This window comes from Carex rostrata, chromosome 5, assembly GCF_964058835.1.
Source record: "Carex rostrata chromosome 5, lpCarRost1.2, whole genome shotgun sequence".
Classification (NCBI taxonomy): domain Eukaryota; kingdom Viridiplantae; phylum Streptophyta; class Magnoliopsida; order Poales; family Cyperaceae; genus Carex; species Carex rostrata.
The window spans coordinates 981,300-1,004,813 of NC_135922.1; the positions used below are offsets into that span (position 1 = coordinate 981,300).

The 23,514-nt window shown below is 32.7% G+C and overlaps 4 protein-coding genes across 4 annotated transcripts in view; 2 read left to right on the top strand and 2 right to left on the bottom strand.

The window, feature by feature from the left end:
- LOC144554108 (ferredoxin--NADP reductase, embryo isozyme, chloroplastic-like) overlaps positions 1-23,514 on the bottom strand; it is a 101,811-nt gene that overhangs the window by 40,914 nt on the left and 37,383 nt on the right. The window lies entirely within an intron of this gene.
- Positions 877-2,382, top strand: LOC144554803 (cytochrome c oxidase subunit 5C-2). Its single transcript, XM_078303155.1, has 2 exons — positions 877-999; positions 1,958-2,382. The coding sequence occupies exon 2, from the start codon at positions 1,977-1,979 to the stop codon at positions 2,169-2,171; it is 195 nt and encodes a 64-aa protein (XP_078159281.1). The 5' UTR covers positions 877-999; positions 1,958-1,976; the 3' UTR covers positions 2,172-2,382.
- On the top strand, positions 10,490-16,389 carry LOC144554804 (homeobox protein knotted-1-like 1). Its single transcript, XM_078303156.1, has 5 exons — positions 10,490-10,880; positions 11,029-11,148; positions 11,672-11,876; positions 15,201-15,469; positions 15,984-16,389. The coding sequence occupies exons 1-5, from the start codon at positions 10,719-10,721 to the stop codon at positions 16,176-16,178; spliced, it is 951 nt and encodes a 316-aa protein (XP_078159282.1). The 5' UTR covers positions 10,490-10,718; the 3' UTR covers positions 16,179-16,389.
- On the bottom strand, positions 21,480-22,114 carry LOC144554805 (calvin cycle protein CP12-2, chloroplastic-like). Its single transcript, XM_078303157.1, has one exon. It carries the CDS (start codon positions 21,954-21,956, stop codon positions 21,600-21,602), a length of 357 nt encoding a protein of 118 aa, XP_078159283.1. The 5' UTR covers positions 21,957-22,114; the 3' UTR covers positions 21,480-21,599.

The window sequence follows — 23,514 nt, forward strand, 5'->3', positions numbered from 1 at the left end:
TTCTATTTTGTAAATGTCAATTTTTGAATTGATGGATAATTGATTGGTGAGGTCTTCATTTCTTTCTATTGTTTTAATATCATTTAATATATCATTTTGTGTGAGATTTTTTTTTATGAATAATGTGTCATTTAATATGTAATTTAAACAATATTATTTGTCATTTAGTCTAAATTTTTTATAAAATATTTCATTTGTATAGTATTTCTTTTGTTTTCTTATAATGCCTCTGTAACGCACGGGTACGATACTAATATATATATACATACATAAATACTGGATTACCAATATTCTCTTCCATTTAATTAGCATAAAAGAGCTAACATTTAATATTTTTTTCTTTATTTTGCTCTTCAGTTTTTAATAAAACTTGTCATGTAACTAACAGAAAAAACACCTGAACGGTTGATGCAGATTTGATTTTGCAAGTTTAAACAATATAAAAAAGAAACGAAATGACTCCAAAATAAAGTGTTCATAAAACTTGTCATCTTACTAATTTTGCAACAGATTTTCATACGAAAATTATTCAGTAATGTTGAAGATTTTTTTTCTCTCTATTTTTCAGTCTCAGTAGTAAAGTAAGATGCACTTGCACAATTTTTTTATCTTTGAATTTTGAGTGTGACGGGTAGAAGAAATTATTTAGATTTAGAAAAGTAATTAAGATTTAATCCAACACAAGAATCATACATAATAGTCAGATGGGGTGTACATATCTTAACAGAATAGTTTTAGCTTCATGCAGTGCACACACTACAGAATCGAAACACCGCTGCATATGGTTCTTGCTCTTCATGAAGCCAAACCTACTCTGTGAAAATCTTGACCCCAGACGCGAGGGGTAAATTAGTCTTAAAAATGAATTTGCCAAGTGGGTAAGGTATTTGTTTAATTTTAGACTATTTCCACCTTTCTTCTCTTCTCTTCTCTTCTCTTCGTAGAAGAAGAATCAAGAATCAACAACCCCAGCCGAGATCGATCGAATCGTCATTCCAGGTACAATCCAATCCTCAATCCTCAATCCTCTCCCTTCTCCCTTCCCCCTTCTCCCTCCTTCTTTCGATTTATTTTCCCCAAATTTGGTGCTCCAATTTCATGCGCTGAGTCGTTCGTCTCATTATCATTATCATAGATCGATTTATTTGGCTTTATGTTGTGAAATTAGGAAATCCTTCAATCGATAAAATCCGAAATCAATAAAGCATGCTTGTTTATCTAGCTCAATCAAGAAATCCCCTAAATTAAGGCACTGTCTTTATCTAGGGTTCAATTAGGAAATCCCTAAATTGAGGGAGTACATCTCTATATGGTTTAATTAATCAGGAAAACCCCTAAATGGTGGCAGTGCTATAAATTCAAGTTAGATTAGACCTCATCGGAATGCAGCAGTGTTAATTCTGAAATTCAATATGAATTTCATATCTCAGTTTGTCAGACTCTATGTATGTTCTGAAAATTGCCAGTACTCGGGATGTTATCATGTTATATGTTACCAAATATAACATTAAACCTTATTAAGCATCAGTACAAATTCCTCAACTAATTGATGTGATGGCTAATGGTTTGTGTTAAATTGAACTTCCATCAGACTTTATCAGAGTGCAGCACTGTTTATTCAAAAATTCAACATGAATTTTCAGATCTTAGATTATCAGACTGTATGTATGTTCTGAAATTTTTGTTAGTTGCTGAGTCAAGATACCAGTACTTGGAAGGTTATCATGTTATATGCTGCCAAATATTACATTTAAACCTTATAAAACATCAGTAGAAATTCCTCAATTAAATTAGAGAATACCCGATACTATAGTAAAGTAATTTAAAGGGTTCATTCACTAATCACTAGTTACCTTGGTGTAGTAGAATGTATTTTGGGCTTTATCGGGTCATTCTCGGGCCTGAGACATTTGATCAGTTAACAGCCCAAGAACTAAATGTTGTATTTCAAATGCAGGAAAGAAGAGAATAAAGAGATGGCAGGACACAAGGTAGCACATGCAGTTCTAAAGGGGCCAAGTGTAGTGAAGGAGATATGTATTGGGATGACACTTGGCCTTGTTGCTGGAGGTCTTTGGAAGATGCACCACTGGAACGAACAGCGTAAGACCCGCACCTTCTACAGCCTCCTCGAAAAGGGTGAGATCAGCGTCGTAGCCTCTGAGGAGTAGACACTGGCCGGGCCAGCTTCTTTACACTATTTGCTGTTTTTTCATTAATAAGTTTCTCCGATCTACTACTGATCCAACAGATTTCTGTTAAGATGCTTTTTTTTTTTTTGTGGTCCTTCGCTGAAGGCTTGCTACCTTTCCGCTCTTGTTTTTGTTGGTTAAAATAGAGGCATTGATGCACTTCAATTAAGTCCATTTTGTTTCTTTTGAATACTGTCATTGTTGCTTGGAGTTAATTGAATTCAGGATTTATCTGCATGCTCTTGTTTTGTATGGATCTAATGATCATATAAATTTGCCAAAAAAAAAAAAAAAATAGAGTGATGTGATAATGAATAAATGTTGTTTAAGCATGCATTTATGGTGCTTTTGTCAGATTGTATATGTTAGTGTGTTGTTTCTGGTACTGTCATATTTTCTCTGTTTAAACAGCATTTTGAATTGAAGTGTTGTTCCTCTGCTCAAAATAAATATATCTTTGTTGTTGGTTTACTATTTTGGTTTGTGATTTTGTGTGTTGGTAAGATATGAATTTAATGCACGTGGAAGTCCCCTTTGCATGCATTTCTGTATTCTTTGTTACTTGTTAGGTGCATTGCAATTTGCAACCACCTTCATATCTTGCTTTTCATTTCACTTAATTTTATCTAGCTGCAAGTTCTATTTCAATGCAACCTTAATTATAAGAATAAAAAACACAAAAAGTTCATCTATTTTTCGAATGGAAGAGGGATTCTTTGAATGGTCAATTTCTGCTGTTAGTTGTATAGACAGTAACCCTCAAAGCGAATAAAGTCTTCTTCATTTCCTGTCACAAAAAAGTTTTTCCTCTTTTCACTCTTTTAATAATAAAAAACACAACGACAGGCTTGACGATCAAGGAATTAGTTGAGGCGGATTGTAAACGCTAACTTGTATTTATGTAAGGGAAATTTTCATCAGAAATTTTTTTAGTTACCACTTCAAACTTTTCAAAATTCGCACTTATCATCGATTGTCTGAGTTCATATCTTACCACGTGCATTCTTGACGGGTTTTTCAGAAATTTCATATATCCTTCAAAAAAAATTGAAATTATGTATTTGTTTTTTCAAAAAATACATAATATCATATTTACCCTTTTAATACATAATATCATGTTTTTATTATCTTCTTTTTTTTATTAAAACTCATTTTAAATTTATAAAGTTTTCATTTAATCCTTTCTTAAAAATTTGAAAAATGCATCTCATGTAAAAAAAATGTTTTGACTTCTAATAAGACGGTTATTTTGAGGTTTAATTGGTTCAATTTCTTACACATGCTCCGTGCTTTTATTTATTAATAAAAAAAGTAAAATGAAAACTTTATAAATTTAAAACGAGCTTTGTTAGAAAGTGCAATAAATTGAGTAATTTTATGAGTTTTTTCAAATTTAGAAAAATAAATAAGATACTATTAATTTGAGAAGGAGCAATGCGTAATTTCAAAATATTTGAAGGGTGTACATAAAATTCTTCCTTATAAAGATATGTCCCTTTATTAATTAATTTTCTTCTGCTAACAAAACCATCCTCTAAAATAAAATAAAAAATCAATCTTGGTTCTCGCCTTGGATTCCCCTTTTTTTACTTTTGGACTCTTAAATAAATTATTTCTCCAAAGATGCCTTAATTAAAATATTGAAAAAGTACCAATTAAATTGTGGTTGGCATCATCCCACTACATTGGCAAGTGAACTTTTGCAGATTCGCCCCTATCATGTTTTGATCTCTGAAAGTGACATTTTAACAGCGATCATACCCCCTGAAACTATTTACAATTTAATTATTTTTCTTTTATTTTCATCTTCTTTCTACTTCTTTAACTATGATCGCAGGTTCATTATTGAAAATTACCAGTAGGATGTAGTAATTTCTTTAGGGTAAAAGGAAAAAAAGAAAGAAAAAGGGTTTAGATATTTCTGTCCATTAAATTTTTAATGAAAAAAGAAAAAGAAAAAGGGTTAAATAATAAATTTAAAGTTTTAGCTAGTAAATATTTGAATAAAGAAAGCTTCAAACGGATATACAAATTGAAGTTCAAAACAAGAGATGCTCAATTTCCCAAGAAATTTTTGGGGCGCTGGCTTCTTGGTTTAATTAATTGACAGAAACAAAAAGACAAGGCAAGCATCTAGGTGTAATTTTATAATTAGATAATATGGCTCCTTCCTTTCCCAAAAGGTCATATAAATATCCCAAGGAATTAAATTTAGATTTAGGTGTATGAGTTCCAAGTTCCAAGTTCCAAGACACACAACACAAGTGCTTAATTAATTAATTTCGTTGATGTTATGACCTATCTACTGTCTAAACAACTCATTCTATAATATTATTTGATTAATGCTTAGACACAAATGACAATATAAGACAAATAATATACTTAATTTTTATTTTCTAACTAAAGGTAGTTGGTCAAGTTGGGGTGAATATTAAAAAATATTAAAAAAATTTATATTATTTTTGTTCTGTATCAGAAAAAAAAATTATTTATCTGATATTTATTCAATGATTATTAAAAAAATATTAAAATTTGTAATATTTTATCTAATTATAATTAATGTTTTAAAATGCGATTTTGTTCATCCATGAGGAAGGTCACTACATACCGCATAAGCGGTATGCAGACGCATATGCAAATTTTAAAATAAAAATTCACATGTGTATATATATATATATATATATATGTGTGTGTGTGTGTGTGTGTGTAATTGAGATAGATAAAAAAATACATCCAACGATCTATATTAGTTAATTTAACATTGATGAAACATGACACAACTAAAAAATCTTAATAGGATACTGGAATTGAAAACGAATATACGTGTACTACGGAATTTGGATCCAAGTTTTCACACTAACAAAATAGAGCTCCAACCACTTGGTCTTGTAAACATTTGATATTTTATGAAAATATTAGACTATATTAAAGTTTTAAAAAAAAATTAAGCTAAATTTCAATATACATAACTAAAATTTTAAAATTACGGGGGTGATTTAGCCACCCCTATCTAAGTTTATAGATCCATCATGAAACATGATGAAACACTGAATCATCAACCCCTGTTTAATCAAAGATACAGTTTTATAGTTGGATGTTGGTCCAGCAAAATGGATGGTTTGGGAACAAAATTAAATAATTGGATGACGTCAATTTAATGATGGTGCCACTATTTCCTTCCTCCATTCCAATTAAATTTATTGGTAAAATTCAGAGAGTTTGGGAACAAAATTCTACCATACCAGAATTTACCAATACACCTGGTCAAATACTAATCATCGGACTACAGCGGAGCAATGGAAGAGCTAGCGATCTTGGTTCCGAAACTACTGATTGACTGACATCGCCGATAATCGGCTCTGATATCACTTGTTAGGATTTAGCAAGGACACCATACACGTAACACAAATTTAATTTGAAAATATATCGACTCTGAAATTGAAAATCTGTTATCATAATTTCATATAATTAACTTATTTGTTTTATATTGGTAATATATATTTTTGAAGCAACAGTGCAGTGCACAGGTAAGTGTAGGGGTGTAGCAGGTGGCGTGTAGAATTGATTTCACTGCCACTGGTGTACATGTGTTTGCGTAGAATTGTGAGATAAATAGTAGTCTCGCAAATCTTATTTGGGGAAGGGGAAATGGGGAATGAATGAATGAATGAATGAATAGTGGCGGGTGGGGCCCAGGAGAGGAGACCATTATTTGAGTTTGCATAAAAGAAATAGAAATGATTAGAGAGAGTGACGCCAGCAAATTACACGGATATGATATGATACGAAAACGATAGATAGATACATCATATATAGTAATATAGATATGAATGTTAAATGAAGAAGAGAGTGAGATCGAGACCCCGAACCAATCAATACAACACAAAATACAAATTCATTTCATTAGACCAGACCAGACCGACATGACATCCATCCTCATGGATCAGACCCTCTTTCTCTCTCTCTCCTCTACCTATGAATTCTTATATTAAATACCGCAATGCTAGCTCACCTCAGCTCTCTCGTAATTGACCTATTGAATATTGAATGGGACCAGAAATAGAAAGAAAGGTCCTTCTCCTTCCTGCACGTCTTGTGTGTTATATATGTTGCTACAGAAAGGCAGCTTTGGAAACTTTTTCTTTCTTTCTTTCAAATCTCTTCTTTAGATCTTCTTCTTGATTTCAGTATTTTACTATATATTTCTTCTTTCTTCTTTCTTCTTCTATTTGTTATATATATATGTTTTTTCAGTTGGGAAGTTAGTTGGTTTGATGAAACCGTTTGTGGTCCAATTGCTCTTTACACTACTTTACTTACGTTTTGTTTTCTATGTCAGGACTCAGGACCACTTCTTCTTTTTTCTTTTCTTTTCCAATTATAATTCATAATTATTTATTAATTTCTCAACTTTTCACTGACATATATAATATTAATTAACTTGAAAGGTTTCCTAAAATTTATACACAACATTAACTTACTTTATGTCTTTATAATTATCTCTATCTCTATCTCTATCTCCATGTGTTGGTGTGTGTATATACAAGTTATGAACAAGTAAATATTATTGAAAAGTCCACAAATTAAATATTATTATTATTTTGAAAGTAATGGAAAAGGGGTTGAATTAGATTATGCATTATTGAAAAGGGCATGCAAGTATATATAATAATGAATTAAGTAGATAATGGATAATGAATGGCATATTAATAGAGATGGAATGTGTGTTGTGTGTGTGGTCCAGAGAGAGAGAGAGAGAGAGTCAGATGATGAGTATATGTGTTGAATAAATGATTAGCTGAGTGAGTGTGTGTTGAGACTTGAGACTGAGTTTGGACCACAAACCGTTTCCAACAGCAGCAACAGATTTCTTCACTTGACTTCACTAGTCACTTACAGGCATAAATTATTAAATAATAAAAGTATAAATGAAAAAGCCCTCCTCCTCCTCCTCCTCCTTTTCTTGTGTTATCTTCTCTGGAGCTAATTAATTAGTTAAGGCGCTAAGCTAAGCTAAGCCAGTATCTGATATGTCTGTAATAATGAATATAATATTGTAATTGCCTTCGTTATAAATACAAAATATAACAATACTACAATACAGACTATACAGTACGTACGAAGAGAGACATGAAAAATAATGATATTATAATATATATTATATGGAGATGCAGGCACTTGTCCCCAGGCATGAGGCATCTGATCTGAGTGAGTCATTGAGTGAATTGGAGGGAGAGAGAAAGAGAGCGGAGATTAGAACACGGCTCCTCTTCCTCTTCCGTCAGAACTCAGAACTCAGAAAGAGCAGAAAGACCAACACCCAATGGGCAATGGGCTCACCAGTCACCACACAGGAAAAAAACAAAAACATTTTTTTAATTTAAGTACAAATGTCGATGGGACGGAGCTGACGCGGGGGCGGCCCCTCCCGCCCCTAGTTTCGCCTCTGCGCTCTGCCTCTGTACTCTTTTGCAGCTATGACATGCTTTCGCTTTGTCATTTCATTTCACAACCTTTACTACCATTTTCCTCTTTTTTTTTTTTCTTTTTCGAAAACTTGGAATAGGCTCTTTACTACCATTTTCATTCCCATCTTTTAGGGTAAATATTTTAACACAGTAGTTTTGGCTTCATGCAGCGCACTAACCACATGCAGTTTTGTTTTATTTCTGTTGTCCGTACGCTGCATGAAACCAAAACTACTCTGTTAAAAATTTTACCCATCTTTTATTATTTTATATTATTCCAAAAATTAAATAAAATAAAACACGAAATAAGAAGAAACACCAACATGTGTGTTCACGTGTCCTTCCAAACGCACTGAAAACATGGATTAAATACATACAACAAATAAAAAGCCTTGCTTTGCTTTGCTTTTGCTTGCTTCTCCCAGTCCCAGTCGGCCACTGAATAGTAAAAGGAAAGGGTTTTCTTTGTTTTTGTTATCATATGCACGTGCGCTGAGGCTGAGTGAGCGACTGAGCGGCTTCTCCTGCTCTGCTCCTGCACAAAGCCTCTCCTCCTATTTCCCTATTCCCTATTTCCTGTTTCTGTACCAATCATTTATTTTATTTTATTTTATTTTACTTGTGCAAACCAAATGCATTATTACCCTTTAATTCGGTGCGACGCTGCGTCTTAGCGTCTATCCTTTCATTCTCTTTCCTAAAAAAAACTATTCATTGCCTTTTATTTTTGCACACCTACCCTCAAACTTCTCTTATTTTATTTTCACTAGTTCCTTCATTTGCCATTTTTTGGACTATAATTATTAGGGAGTTTGGCTAATATAACATTGGTGTCATTTTAGCCTATATAACACCAATTCTAAAACCTATCAAATCGACTTCGAACGACTAATCCAAACTGTTCAAACCGATTTACATTATGAGTGATGCGTTTACATACAATTTTTTTTATATTTTCAAGTTATTTTAGTATCAATTCAAGCGGTAAAAATATTGAAAAATAAATGTATTAAAATTATCTTAAAAACTCACACATTTGACCACTTGACTTAATACTAAATAAATTCGAAAAGTTATAAATTTTGCATGTAAATGCACAACTAATGAAGTAGATCGGTTTGAACGGTTTGGATTCACCATTTATAGTCGATTTGATAGGTTTTAGAGTTGGTGTTATATAGGTTGAAATGACACTGATGTTATACTAGCCAAACTCATTATTAGGGTGTGTACTAATATATTAGAACTTTACCAACTTTTTTATTTTGACAAGTGTACAAAAAATAAATAAATAAAGCCACTAACTTTACATATATACTGCCATATTTTGTAGATAAGAGTTTAAATATATTTATTTTTTGTGTTTCCATCATATTTCTATTTTTATAAAATTTTAAACTTAAAAGTCAAAATAAAACTGTTAGATACAATCAACACTATTTGATCTATGCACGTGTAAAAAATTATGATATTTCAATTTTTTTTAATTAGTGGCTTTAAATGCCAACTAACAATTTCATTGATAAGAAAAATGAACTTACAACGAGTCAAATGACTCTCTAATGCAAAATCTAACCTTTTATTTTCACAAAATTATCTAAATTACTCAAAATAACTCTAATCTTCTAATCTCAATTATATAAACTCATAATTACTCAATCGCACTCTACGACCGGATTAGCTCTTTCAACCGCCGTTGCGCTTCGACATCCGGATCTACTCACCGGCGCTCCGATCGAGATGGTATAGAGATTCAATACTCTAAGCTCTAACGATACTGCACTCTCGGCTCCGATTCCTCCCCCCTCTCTCTCATTCTTCTCTCCGCTCAAAAAAGTAGAGCCGATCGAGAGAGAGGGGAGGAGTTATGTTAGAGGTAAGATCTAGAAGAATGAGAGGAGCAAACTAGAGGAAAAAAGAGGAGTGGAGAGGAGAAATCGCGCAATGGCTGCTAGGGTTTTGAAATCACCCAAATATCCCCTTAGTGGGCTTCTCTTCACAGGAATCTCTTTAATATGCTATTTATGTTGTTTAGGTATCGATATTTCAAGTTTGTTGTGTTTGTAATCAAAAGCTTGTAAAAATGTACTGGTGTAGATAACTTCTAGATGTTCATTTTTTAACTTAATGATTCACATAAAAACAAAATCGAAATGTGATAATTTTTTAAGTGAAAATCATATAAATCACATCTAACGGTTTTATTTTTATGTTTATACTTTAAATTTTGAATTATTAACATTTTAAAAATAGAGGCATTTGAACCCTCCTCTATTTTGCATATGGGGTATACAACTACATATGCGGATTTTAAAATGAGATATTAATACTGACGTTCAATTTCCATAATCATAAGTTACGATAAGCCAACAAGGTGATCTCTATATATTATTATGTGTATGCATAATTATATATGTGTTCCATATATACGGTCACATATTAAAATTTACATATATGTTATTACATAACATTTTGAGTGCGGTAGTAGACCACATATGCAAATACGGTCCATTCACCCACATTTGAAATCACTGATCACTACTTGTAACTTGTAAGTAGAACAATAATAATGTATCTATAAAATAGAAGTTTTGTGAGGTTCAAAAATTAAAGTTAGAAGTGAGTTTGCAGAGAGCCGTGAGTTGGAATTGAACTGACAAACTTTAGTTATTGAGGGGCCATATGAGAAAAGGGGAAGAATAATCAATCATTTAACTTTTTATTAAAATAAAAAAAAAAGATAAAGAAAATGGCAAATGCGTATACGGACTGGGAGCACAGCACAGCACAGCACAGTGCTTGCTCTTCTTTATCTCGAGTGTGTGTTTCTTTGTTTGTTTGTTGGGGCAGGGTGAGAGAAAGTGAGTGTGTGCAGCGCTGCAGTACAAATGGCTGCTCCTCCTTTCATTCCCTTCTCCTTCTCCTTCTCCTTCTCTTCCTCCTAAATCCTAATCAATCCTTGCTGATTCATCATTCAACAATTTTTTACAATTATATATCCATCCCACAGATTCAAATTAATTAAAGAAAGCACGTTGATCTATCGATCGATCAATCCATGGAGGATCTGTACAGCATCCATCCGGGGATCGCCGGACACGGTGCTCTCCACGACGCCACCTCTGCTCCTTCTCCAGATCTGAACGAGGTGATCAAGGCACAGATCGCCGGACATCCATGCTACCCTTCTCTCCTCTCCGCCTACGTACAGTGCCGCAAGGTAATCCTCTTATCTATCTTCTATCTTCTATCTGATAGTCAACACAACACTGAGTAGTTAGCTAGCAAGTACTGTAGAAGGTATCATTTTTTTATTATTAATTTATTGATTCTAAGTGTTGTGTGTTTATGTATAAATAAAATTGAAGGTGGGAGCGCCACCGGAGACAGCGTCGATGCTGGAAGAGATGGTGAGAGAGAGATGCGCCACTTTCACTGTTACTTCTGTCCCTCACCTCGGCTCTGATCCTGAGCTTGATGACTTCATGGTAAATTCATTTCTTCTTTTCTTTTCTCTTTCTCTTTCTCTTTCTCTTTCTCAAACTGGTGCAATTTTTCTTTTTTGCTTCTCCTTTTCTTCATCATGTACCTTTTTTTGAGCAATTTTTTTGGTTGGAGTTGTAGTCTGCTGCTTGTGTAAAAATAACATCATATTTTTTTTCTTGTTTTTGGTTGCACTTGCCGTTGTTTTGTTTGTTTTCATTTTTTTTTTCTTCAAACACGTGCCTTCCACTGACAATTTCAAGTTATTATTATTATTTTTTTAGCTTTTGCATTCTCTAGTTATTATACGTGGAGTCGTGGATAATGTTATCAATGTCACAAATCATGTTTTTTTTTTCATGTGACGATGATGAAAAACAACGTAATAAAAAAACAGATGATGTGATAATAAATATAGATTTAAGACTTGGAAACAAAAATCTCCTTTTATCATATAATCATTTCTTCTAATTAAAATAAATTAAGGTGCATGTGTTTAATTTATTGTTGCATATATATACATGTCAGGAAACCTACTGCCGAGTATTAATGAGATACAAAGAAGAATTATCGAAGCCATTTGATGAAGCAGCTTCGTTTCTAAGCAGCATAGAAACTCAACTGAGCAACCTGTGCAGTAACAATGGCAGCAGCATAGGATGCACCACAAGCAGCTCCACCGCTGCCGCCACTGCCACTGTCACCACCACCACTTCCTCCACTGGTCTATCAGGTAATAAAGTTTATTTATTTATTAATTAATCTTTTATGTTATACATTTCTTGATCTATGATATCTTTCTCAACGGTTCTTTCATTGGCGATGGGACGTGGAGAGAGAGAAATAGTAATGAGGAGTCAAATCATGTCCATGCAAATGGGTTACAGGTGTGTCAGAAAGGTGAGGTATAGGGTTTAGCTAGCTTGATACCTAGAAGAGAGAGAGAGAGAACAAAAAAGAAGATCTAAGCTACTCCAAAGACCTATATACAACCTTTCTCATATAATTATATTCTCCAATCACTTGTTCTTTTTTTTTTATTCTCCTCCTTGGAAATAATTCTATTCTCCTGATTTTAATGCGGCCTTTAATATTTGACAAGATGGTATGGGAAAAAAATGTCCTCCTTTCTCACTTTTGCAATTGTTTCATTAAGATGTTTTTTAGAAACTTTGTTTTTGCACATAAGAGTTAGCTCTCCATTTTTTTGCTAAAAGAACAAAAATGAGAATCTATGGACCCATGTGAATCTGTAGAAGATATGATATGATATGTCATAAGATATGGTACAGTACTGTTTGTTCTTTTTTTATGTTGAGTGTGAGAAAACATTGGATCATCAATCATAGCTGTTTGGTTAGATAGAAAAGGAATTAAGAATTACAATTTAATCTGTTAAAGAGCTCTTTAGGTGAGATTGTAGAATTAGTATAGGATTAGTGACGGAAATTATTTTTTTTGTAATAAATCTAAATATGTTATTTTCAAGTTACATTCATGTAAAAGAAATTTATTAAATTATAGAGAATGAATTAATTTGAATAACATTTAACTTAATGTTAATTGTAATTCAATATAAGTGGGATTAATTATGTTAATTATAAAATTATTTCATTTTTTTTACTCATTAAATTTATTACTTATTATAGGATTAGTATAGGATTAATCATGTTATCATTAATTAGATTAACTATGTTAACAAAATATGCCATATTATATTAGCGTATATTTCTTGTGGAGGTGTTAATTATATTTTGTTAATGTATTAAGTAGGTACATTTGTGTTAATATATGATCATTCTTGGATAAAGTGAGCATCCTAGATTAGTGATGTTTATTTACACAACCATGTAGCTTTCCGTATATCTAAGGACAATATTGTGCTTGTTATTTTTGTTTAGATGTATTACCATTCTCACGATTTCTTTGTAAAAGTGCAGTTAATTAAATTTCTTATTAGAAGGGACGAAAGGCTCGGTTGTTGTTGTTGTATTAGAAGGGAAGTCATGATTTTCAGGCTCTATGTAGAATGGATTGATATCTTTGACATAGTTTTCATGCATACTTAGAGATAAAGTTCAATAAACTCCTATATTCATGAAATTGTATTAATTGGCTAACAAGGCCAGCCTTCCAAGTATATTTTTTAATGGGTCTGGAACTTGTCCAAATGGCTTTGGATAGATACTTATCCAAAGCCTTTTTAAGCTGTGCGATGAAATTTATTAAGATTGATTAATAACACCGTTAATTTCTCTGTTAGACAAAATATGGAAGTTCTTCTCCTATTTGGAATCAAATTATAGAGCAATAAGGAAAGTATATAGGGGATCCAATGGTCCTTCTATGACAACTTCCTCTCTCGCCTAGAAAAGCATGGAATTTTACTCGAGTTTGTTCCCTATAATGGTGACTTCAGACACTCCTTTGGTGCAGTTCACCATGGTTATTCCCTTGGTACTACTGGTTATTGGTTAGTGTGTGTGCATAAAAAATATTTATTGAATAAAATTAAAAACTCACCTCAAAATATTCTAACGAAGTATACATGATGATGAGTTATTACTTGTATAAATTTATATATGATTTTATCATACTTGATGTTTTAATAGTTAATTTGTTTTCATGATATATAGTAGTTACTGGTAGCATTAAACTCTATAAAATATGAAAGAATATTTTGATTTTCAATAAAAGGTAAAATGTCAGAAAAAGTAAAGATAATATTAACATATGATAAAACGAGAGGGAAAACTGTTTTTATTGATATTCTCTATGATTTGTTTCCATAATGGAATAGATATAGACAGAGAATTGGAGCAGTTTCTTATTTTGTCTAACAGAAGGAATTAAAGTTGTTAGTATGATTAAATTATAGGACTTAATCGTAAGGTAAAGAAAGACTTTGGACAAAATACAGCCCAAATAGCTTCGGATAAGTTCCAAACCCCTTTTTAAAAGCTTTGTAATTAGTTATCTTTGAATTTTACTGGCTGAAGACTGATGCTACTGTTCATTGTTAAATTTCATGGTTAACATCAAATGTAGAAGCCAAACATGGGACGGAAAATTACAATGCCTTTTCAATATTGCATGTTCATATTAGGTTGCAACACGATTCAATATTCAAAAGAACAAGAAAAATCTCAAGTGTGGTAGTGATAGGGGAGGAGGGTAAATTGTAGATTATGTAAATTTCAGTCGTTTGGTTACTAAAATTCCTCTGGTTTTCCTCGTCTAGCAAACAGCTCGGTATGCATTGCTCCAAACATTTCTAGTAGCTTCCTCAACTTCAACAGCATCTAGAATTAATACAAACCACTGAAATATTCATTATATAAATAGTTATCAGAAGGTAATCTTACATCATTTGTGGTCATATTGGAGATTTGACTGCCACGCAATTTTGTTGGTTACATTTCCAGCAGATCAAAAGTACGAGCATATATAGCATTCTGCCTTACAAAATTTGCACCACACAACTCTTTTTTTTTTTTTTGGCTCAACAGAACATTGAACTGTTTCATTTAAAAGCACAGTGGTTGCCCTATTCTTTAAAAAGCCTGTATATGAATCTATAGCCCCGTTTGTTGTTAGAGACCATTACGTGGCTTGATTATTTTCTATCTGTTTTTTGTTTGTTTGGTTTTTACATTACATTAAACACCTATCACACAATTTTAGCCGTACATCAATTTCAAGATATTAAAGTTGATTATATTATTAACCTCTTGTCAATTAGTCGATTATCTTTGTTCTTCCAATGTTTTTTAGTTTATCTAGTAGACTGTTTTTGTATTGTTGAACTGTAATTTTTTTTTATAACTGAAAGATATAACTGATAAAAATATGGAAAAAGAGCAACTTGTTTTACCAGCTTTGAAGGTCCCACAATACTGTGCAACCTACTTTTGCCTTGAGTGTTTTTTTTTTCATGTGGAAATTACATTGATCAAATAATGTGGTAACATAGTCTTGATGCCATTAATATACCATCTGAAAGTGAGACTTGAACTTCGCAAATCTAACACTGCTCTTATTGCATGTATCTTGAAAGATGAGTTTGTGGGATCATCTGATGAAGACCCGTTCTTGGGGGATGGAGATGAGATCTCGGATCTCCATGAGACTGGATCCGGGTCTAGTTCTGGGACCCGTTTAGTTGACAATGAGCTGAAAGAGATGCTCTTGAAGAAATACAGTGGGTATCTGACCCATTTGAGGAAGGAGTTTCTGAAGAAGAGGAAAAAGGGGAAGCTTCCAAGAGATGCACGATCGACCTTGCTTGATTGGTGGAGCACACACTATCGCTGGCCGTACCCAACAGTAATATCATATATTTTACATACCAAATTCTGCATTTTTCTCTTAGAACTTGTGGAACTTAGTTTTTACAGTAACAATTTTCATGAATCACAAAAGTTCAAGTAAATAATAATTTTTCACAATCAACAAAACTAAGCAAATCTTCCTAAAGACTCCACCATCTCATCATTTTTTCTAGTTTTTGTCTCTGTGAACTGTTTTGCCTCTAGCAATTGTATTTTTTATGAGAAGGTTTTGTAAAAGGGCCTTGCAAAATGCCAAATTTTAGGTTTCAACTTTTTCATGAACCTATAGCTTTCTGATGTCATATTTTGTCCCATTTTAGGATTCATTTTGTTTTACTTATGGTTAGTAAAAGTTATTTAAGATTGTATATGTAGTCATTAATATCCGACTAAGAATATCGTCTATAGTGAATTGCATGTAACAAATTGTTATCCTGGTTTATATGGTTGCAGTAAATGAAATCAAGAAACATATTAAATTGGCAAATTATATTATATTGTATGTTCAGGAAGAGGATAAGGTAAGGCTAGCATCTATGACGGGTTTGGACCCGAAACAAATAAACAATTGGTTCATAAACCAGAGAAAGAGGCACTGGAAGCCGTCAGAGGACATGCGGTTTGCTCTCATGGAAGGTGTCAGTACAGGAGGGTCAAGTGGAACCACTACACTCTATTTCGACACTGGTACGGTGGGCCCATGAGAGAAATAGATAAAACTAGGCTTCATTCATTATTGTTGTCTAACACAATCAATCGATATAGCTTAATTAATCTATTAGTTTTACTTGCTGCATGCATGTATTATGATGATGCTGTCTGTGTATATGGTTTAATTTAGACTCAAAATTTCTAATGTAAAATTCCACAACTACTTGAAAACTCAAAACTCGTAAGAGCATTATATGATGGGTCCTTACTCCTTGATAAGTATTACTCAATTTTTGTTTCAATCTCAGAACTTTCTGGTTTTAAATGATGGCTCTTGCTCATTAGCATTTTTAATTGAAAATTTGCTCATTCAAAATCTCCCCCAACTTGGGAGTATTTGGTTGTTTTTATTTTATTTGAGAAATGACAGTGGAATAATGATGGGTAGGGAATTGAAATTTTGGTCGGAAAGGAAATTGGACAACAAATTGTGTAATTTTCAAATGTAGGAAATTTGGTTTTTTTATTTTTACTAATGGAGATCCTTTGAATATCAATTAGGATGGTTGTATGAATTTTTGTCACAGTTTGAAAACTTAAAAATTCTATTGAAAATTATAATTAGTCAGAAAAAAAATATAACATTTACCAAGGTCAATCTGAAAAAAGAGAGGATGGAGTGGGCACCCAAATGTGTTTTTCACTTTTTTGTTGTCAATCTGAAATCGCACGGCCATTTTTATTAATATCCCTAAAAAAAAAGAAAATTTTAAAAATGCCCCTGTCCCCCAATTTTTATCGAATATGCCCTGACCGCCTGGGCCTGGGGCGGCCCAAATAACCCAGTGAGGCGCCCCCCCCAGTGGCACCCCATATCACAAGTGAGGCGCCACCCCCTGGGGCGCCTCACTGGTATTTGTTTATTTTTTTTTTTTTTTTTTTTTTTTGAGAAATCTGAGGATTTTGATTTGAATAATTTTGTTGAAAAAAGTGTTGGGTTTATGTGTATGTGTATGTGTATGTCAAAAAATAAAATATTATGTATATGTGTATGTGTATGCTAAAAAATAAAATATTTGAAGAGTTTTGTGAAGAAAAACAGATTAATCTGGACCGCACATCTTAATGGGTAATTTGACTAATCTGGACCGTCAGTTAAAGAATTTTCATGCAATTGACTTCTCTGAAATAAAATTCTCCGGGATAAACAGAGCGGTGCTTCGTAGCCTCAGACATCGCTCGCAGGGGGCTGCCGCCCCCCTGCCACCCCCCGCATACTCCTACAATCAGGTCACCAAATTTTATATTTTTTGAAATTTTTTTACTATTTTTTTAGATTTATTGAAAATCACTGTTTTTGGATGGTCCCGAATTTTCACATACACATACACATATACACATACACATATACATATACATATACATATACATAAATAATATACGGTTACCAATTTTTTTTTTTTTTTTACTTTTTTTACTTTTTTTTAAAAACAGAAAATTTTAATATTTTTTATTTTTCTATTGAAAATATACATGAAAATTTTTTTTTAAAAAAAGTAAAAAAAAAAAATAATGATGCAACATGGTCCTACGAAAAGGCGTGTAACTTTTGATCCGTCCGTCGGATCGTGCTGAAATTTTGACAGGAGCTCCACAGCCCCAAATCCAAGCTAACTTCGTTTCCAGCTCGATCCGACCGTCGGATGGCTCAGATTCGCGATCCAAGTCTTCCTTTATGGAGTTTTGGACCGTTCTTTATAATTTTAGCGTTTTCAGGGTCTTTTATGTAATTTCTGTTCTTACGGTTGGTATTTTAAAAAAAAAATTGGTAACCGTATATTATTTATGTATATGTATATGTATATGTGTATGTGTATATGTGTATGTGTATGTGTATGTGAAAATTCGGGACCATCCAAAAACAGTGATTTTCAATAAATCTAAAAAAATAGTAAAAAAATTTCAAAAAATATAAAATTTGGTGACCTGATTGTAGGAGTATGCGGGGGTGGCAGGGGGGCGGCAGCCCCCTGCGAGCGATGTCTGAGGCTACGAAGCACCGCTCTGTTTATCCCGGAGAATTTTATTTCAGAGAAGTCAATTGCATGAAAATTCTTTAACCGACGGTCCAGATTAGTCAAATTACTCATTAAGATGTGCGGTCCAGATTAATCTGTTTTTCTTCACAAAACTCTTCAAATATTTTATTTTTTAGCATACACATACACATATACATAATATTTTATTTTTTGACATACACATACACATAAACCCAACACTTTTTTCAACAAAATTATTCAAATCAAAATCCTCAGATTTCTCAAAAAAAAAAAAAAAAAAAAAAACAAATACCAGTGAGGCGCCCCAGGGGGGGGCGCCTCACTGGGTTATTTGGGCCGCCCCAGGCCCAGGCGGTCAGGGCATATTCGATAAAAATTGGGGGACAGGGGCATTTTTAAAATTTTCTTTTTTTTTAGGAATATTAATAAAAATGGCCGGAAATCGCATACCATTTTTTGTTTCATGCTCTTATATATATATGCTAATTTAAAGGGCTTTACTTTTTTTTTTTATGTGAAACTCATGATGATCTTTGGATAATTGATGCCTCAATGCCTCCCACAAAGATAGGTTTCCTGTAGTAGTAGTTAAAGAGGAGCTGTTATTTGGTCTGTTTGAATTAAAAAAAAATAAAGTTTGTTTTAGGAGGTCATCTGCAGAATCTGTATTATTTTTGTAACATCTTTTTAATATAAACAAATGAAGATGATTTATTTTTTAAATTAACCCTTATTTTGTCAAGTGATATTGAAGTTAGAGTAAGGCTTACGTGTTATGATATCACAAGGCCTTCCGTACTATTGCTTTAAAAAACTATCGTATAAACTTCAAATTTTGATCTATGTAGCTCAGTAAATAAATTTGTTATATAATGGACTTATGGGATACCAATTTTTACTATTTTTGAAATTTTTTACTATTTTTGAAATTTTTTACTATTTTTTTATGATTTATGAAAGATGGAAAATAAAACTTAAAAATAAAAGAAAATTGTCAATATTTTAAGTCATTTTTTGTCATATTTTATAAATTATAAAAAATAGTAAAAATTGATATTCTACAAATTTATTATATAACTAATTTACTGAACTATTTAGATCGAAGTTTGAAGTTTATACAGTAGATTTTTAAAATAATAGTACGAAAAACCTTATGCGATTTATAGCACCTAAGCCTTACTCTTGAAGTTAAACCCTAGCTGGTTCTAGCAAAATTACAAATGCATGGAAAAATTTGCTTCTGGGATCAACATCTGCATGCAACGCACCTAGTTCGTAATTGAAATTACTACCCAGGAACTAGTACATATTCTAGTCCCGGAGCAAAGTGAGTGAACGAATTAGCCTTCGAGTCAAATCCTGGCGCATGGTCTGCAAATGAATCAAATCAAATCAAACTTACTCTAGTTTGCAGTTTGTTCAGTTTGAATTTGAGTTTGAATAAGATTCGAACTGAACTGGTTTGATTTGTTTCAGAACGAACTTCAATCGAATTAATTAATTGCAATTATTTTTCAAATCGAATTGAAGTCAATCGAATCACGAACTACAAATTTTTTGCCAACCACTGATAGTTTATGCATTAGTTTTCTTCACAGGGAACAAAATTCACGCAGTTTTCTTTTACCTTTTACCTTTCACGAATTCACACTAATAAATTAGGAGGCAGTCCAAAATTCCCTTAACTTTTATGCTGCTGGATTGACTGAAATCACGGAACCAAATATGCTGCCCCCCTGGAACCGAATCAACCGATGAGAATTGAAGCAGCTGCGCGAAATCGAATCCTCTGCCCCCCTGGAGACAGAAAATTCCTATTCTCAGAATCACTGTTAGTGGATCCGAAATAGATCCCCAGTTGAAAATTTTAAATGTTAACAGTGCTTTAACCTCATCCAAATGTAGGGCAGAAAATTCCTGCACCGGAGGGCAAGTGATCTGATTCCGCAGCTGCGCTGCTTGGTACTGTTTTCTTATATCGGTGAAACATGTAGTCAACCGATGGTGCTTGAAATGGTTTGAGTTTAATTAAAAGGTGACTTTGGCTTTTCCCATCGATCGGTACAAGGTGAATCTACATGATTTAATTGAAGCAGCTGTCGCACCTTCCAGAACGTGAGCCAATTTACACAAGAGTCTCTTCGCTGTTTCTTTGAGCTCCTCTCTGTCCGTCAATGTTGCCTCTTCACTTAACTTTGTTTACAATTTATTCTTTTTTTTCTCAAAACTTGTAAAAGAGTGTGTGAGAGAATGATATTAAGAAATCTAATCTCTTTGTACTTGTAATATTCTTTGATTTAGTAAATTTGTACCGTGTGGTCCTATAATTTTTTTCCTCTCTAATTTTTTGTACTTGCTTACTTATTGTTTTGGTTTATCTTGTGATTCTTTATTTATTTGATTGTCTCATATTTTGTACTCAACAAGTAGTATTAAAGTATTGTGTTACTCAACAATTTGTTATGCTATTGAAACATTTTTCTATTATAAATTACCATTATATTAACAATTTTGAGCTTTGATATAAGTTTGGTAACTACATTATTAAAGATTAATGGTTGAAGCTGTTAGTTAGATTATTTGAGATTCGAATCTAAATAGTTCATGAACCAATTTCGAAAAAACTATATCTAGTTTGAGTTTGAGTTTGAATAAGATTCGAACCAAATTGGTTTAATTTGTTCAGAATAAACTAATTTCGAATCAAATTAATTACGAACTTTTTCCGAATCAAACTCAAATCTAATCACAAACTACGAACTTTTTGTGCAGCCCTAAACGCACCTCCCTGGTAGGTGATTTGCTTCATACCATTCTTTTGTTTAGCTTCTAAGATGCATTCATATAGTCCACTGATTAACTTCCAAAATTTGAAAAAAAAAAAAAAATTAATAATAATCCGAATTCCTTTTTTCTCTCTTCTTTCCTAACGATAGGAACAGGTAGAGGCCCAAACCAAACTCAAATATAGCAAAAGTAGGTTTCATTAGGCCTAAAATATTTAAAAATTGCACCCAAATTTTTTCTTATGAAATTACAAACTCACTACTCAGCTTTTAAATATTTGAAGAACTTTTTCAATAGAAATTGGAACACACTTATCCTCTCTTTCACTTTTTAAGACAACATATTCGCTAAGTAGATCAGATTTGTATTTAGACTATAGGGAGTATGTTAATTGTTATAATCAGCTGTACTGATGTACTGGTAATACATCACTACGGGCTTTAACCAAAAAAAAAAAAAAAAAAAATTCAATACGGACAATAATAATAACAGGTCCCTACTCCCCAGTTAATTAAAAGTTTGTTAAACCATGTAATAATAAACATTTATAATAACTAAAACTTATAAAGTAAATATGTGGTATAGAGAAAGAAAATAATAATTACACAGACACATGTATAGTTTGTTCTAATTATCATAGGTACGGCACTCGTCAGTTTCCGGGTTATCCTTGCAGTACTCTTCTAACGGGTCGGATTCTTTAAGCTTGTCCCGGGCATGGCTAGCAGCAGCGCTAAGCTCCTCCACCTCGTCCCAGGCTGCAGCACACTCAGCGCTTTCTGGGTTCGCCTCACCACACGTGTCTTGTGCCTTCTTTATGCTCTCAGAGACCTTGTCAGATATGCCTGGTGGGGTCGAAGGAGAGCTCGCCATGCGGACCATCCTTCGGCTAGTACCAGTTTGCCACATGGCGATGCATGGCCTTTTGGTGGTGGTTTTGGGGGTGCAAGTAAGGGTTAGTGTTGGCACTAGTGATGATGCCATTTTGCTTTGAGAGAAGAGAAGGGTGTAAGGGAATAGGGGTTTTTAAAGGCTAGAATTGATTTTAAAGAGATTTTTTGTTAAGTCAAATTGTGTGGGGGCTATAAATTTGCAAGGTTTGAAGATATTTTGTATTTCACTTTTTTTTTTTCACAAAAGAGATTTTGAATACATACAAAAAGAGATTTTTGTTACCAACAGCAACATCTCTCTCTTCCGTAAGAGGCGATCTTTAATTTGATTTATAAGCAACAAAGAAAAACGATTTTGGTTATTTGACTAAAAGCAAGTTTATTTATTTATTGTGATGCCTTATATTTCTTTTTCTTTTTTAAATAGTTTACAGGAGACTATAGAGGCAAGTGTTTGGTGTAACTATAAATCAAGAATACGGTCAAAATACACAAAATTTGAACGCCACGCAACTAATTAAGGCCACAATAAATAAAAGATGACAAAACACAATAAAGCCAGATATTTTCACAAATTTTGTGGATTGTATATACCACCGTGTCTGGTTTTTGGGCTTAATGAATGGGCCAGAAAAGCTAGAGATGCTGGCCCATGTAACACAAGTCATAGTTGATACCCAATTTAATTTAAATATATTACTTTCGATGAGAAAATCATTATCTTTGGCAAGGATGCTAAGATATCGTTATGTTATTACTTTAAGCAAATAATTTTTAGAGTAGAACTAGGGTGCTCTTGAGCTCACCAAAGTTTTGGTGAGCTTAATTCTAAAACTTATCAAATCGATTTTAAATAACAAATCCGAACCGTTGAAACCCGTCTACCTTACGTGTGATGCATCTACATGTGAAATTTTTAAACATTCGAATTAATTTAGTATAAAGTCACGCGGTAAAAAAACATTCAAAAATGAATGCACTAAAATTAATTTATTAACCTTCTAATTTTGACCACTTGACTTTATACTAAATTAATTTGAATGTTTAAAAATTTCATATGTAAATGCATCACACGTAAGGTAGGCGGGTTTCAACGGTTCAGATTCGTCATCTGAAATTGATTTGATAAGTTTTAGAGTTAAGCTCATCAAAACTAAGAGCACCCTAGTTCTACTCTAATTTGTATATTTATTTGTTATACAAAAACACTACGATATGGACATATATAATAGTACCAGTTCAATTCTTAATTGAATTTGAAATTTGACCCAACAAGAAAATATGATAGAAAAGGGTTAGGTATGATTCGATATTGCAAATACACTTCTTCAATTACCTGTATTTTTACAAACAAAAAATTCAAATTAATCTTAGATGTTACAACATTATGATATTCACTATAAACTTGCTTCCAAATATTACTCAGAAAAATTCAATTTGAGATTAATTGATAGAGCCGTCAGAATAGCAACAGAACAATACTAATACTAATACATACATAAAAATATCATACTAATCACAATTCAATCCAGAAATCCTGACATAAATTTAAACTAATTAGCAAACCAGAAACAGTTCAATTTTCCCAATATGAAAACACAGCACAGCACAACTAGAAAAGATCAAATCATACATCATGAACCAAATTA